We start from the raw sequence: 1,854 nt of genomic DNA on the forward strand, positions 1-1,854 counted from the left end.
CGACGGCCGTGCCTACAGCCGCCGCCGCCGCCGCCGCCGCCCCCGTAGCCGTCCCCCCCGGTGAATTCAGCTCCCACATATCCGCCGTGTGCATCACTATCTTGGTGGTCCCGGTGTGGTCGCGGTCCAGGGAGTGGTGGAAGGATAAACCCTTGAGCTCGGCCTGCAGCCCCGGACCCGGCCCCGGCGGGTTAGGGTTAGGGGGTACGCCCCCGCGGGTTAGGGGTGGTGAAGAGGGAGAGAAGAGTGGGAGACACATTATATGCCAATACGGACAACACAACTTCGATGGGGTAGGGGGGCGTGCAGTTCGTTGAGGGCTCGGGCGGGACAGCGTGTGAATGTGGTGGGCGCGAGGTGGTGGTCGGGCAGAGAAGGTGTGGGACGGCGGGCAGGACGGCAAGGGGAGTGCGGCATGAGAGTGAGTGGGAAGGATGGTTAGAAATGGCTGGGATGGGGAAGTGGCTAGCTGGGCGAGAGTGGTTGGGTGGGGGGGTCGGCGGCTGAGGGGTCGCGGAAGGGGCCCGAGATCCCCCACTGAACCCCTTTCTAACCCCTAACCCTCTAAGCAGCCCCCACGTAGGAGGGACTTCCCCAACACACACACACACAGACACGCACACAGACACACACACACGCACACGCACACAGACACACACACACAGACACGGCACACAGACACACACACACAGACACGCACACAGACACACACACACACAGACACGCACACAGACACACACACAGACACGCACACAGACACACACACAGACACACACACACGCACACACACACACAGACACGCACACATACAGACACACACATAGCGCACAGCGCACCTGCACGAAGGGCGCTCCCTCCTTGTTGATGAGCGCCCATCCGAACCGTCCAAGTCGTACTGCCACAGAGGTGGATTGCTTGCGGCGCTGATGCTGCTGGGCCTCCAGCGCCGCCGCCACCTCACTACGCAGTCGTACAACCACTGATGCCACCTTCTCTACGCTGACCTGAGCACCGGAGACCTGAAGGAGAAGGGTACGGAGGGAAAGACGAACCACACACGATTGAAGCTGCTGCCAGGGCAAGAGAGTATCAAACGTAGAACTGACCGAAAGGCGTCCGTGAAGACCGCGACCTCGGGATGACGAGGGTACGCAGGCCGGAAGGGGAGGGGGAAAAGACGAACTACGAGAGCGAGTGAAGCTGCGGCTGCCAAGGAAATAGTGCTGCGCCAGATGTGCAGGAAGCAGAAACTGACCAGTCGGCGGAGGGGGAGGAGGAGGGGGAGGGGGGTGGACCATGTGACGCAAAAAGAGTGCAAACAAATCGAATGCTGCGGCATCCAGAGGGGAAGGGAGGAAGGATTCGGAGGACGAGGACGAGGGCCCCTCCTCGTGAGGCACCCACAGACAAACATACAGAAATATACATGATAAATTAATAGAGAGATACACACGGATAATGGTAGAAAACACGTCGTCCCCCTTTCTCCCCCCTCCCTTCCCCCTTCTCCCCCTTCACCTGGTCCAGAACCCAGTGCAGCAAGAGCTCCTGATTCCGACGAAGCAGCGCCGCTAGCTGTACGGCATTCAGCCCGGCGGGACGCGGCGCCAGCAGAGCCTGTAGAACCCGGGGCAGCCAGCGGGCAGTGGGTGGTGAGGAAACTTGAAACACCTCCACCAAGTACTGATAAAGAGACCCCGACGTTCTGACCCGCAGCCAGCACGACCACGAGGTGATGTGGCACACCGGCCGTTGTACGAACATCGTCGCTACGCCAAAGCTGAGCGGTAGGACGAGAGTGATGGAGGATAGGGATGTGCGTGTGCGTGTGTGTGTGGGGGGGGCGGGGGAGTG

The 1,854-nt window shown here is 60.9% G+C and overlaps 1 protein-coding gene across 1 annotated transcript in view; it reads right to left on the bottom strand.

Annotated features, from left to right (window-relative positions):
- Positions 1-1,854, bottom strand: part of VOLCADRAFT_97763 (uncharacterized protein) — a gene marked incomplete at both ends in the record, with an annotated part of 36,567 nt that overhangs the window by 4,381 nt on the left and 30,332 nt on the right. The window contains 3 exons of the mRNA XM_002956706.1: positions 5-163; positions 837-1,019; positions 1,519-1,617. Of these exons, the coding sequence (XP_002956752.1) occupies positions 5-163; positions 837-1,019; positions 1,519-1,617 (441 nt within the window). The remainder of the gene's footprint in view (positions 1-4; positions 164-836; positions 1,020-1,518; positions 1,618-1,854) is intronic.

This window comes from Volvox carteri, assembly GCF_000143455.1.
Source record: "Volvox carteri f. nagariensis unplaced genomic scaffold VOLCAscaffold_64, whole genome shotgun sequence".
Taxonomy (NCBI): domain Eukaryota; kingdom Viridiplantae; phylum Chlorophyta; class Chlorophyceae; order Chlamydomonadales; family Volvocaceae; genus Volvox; species Volvox carteri.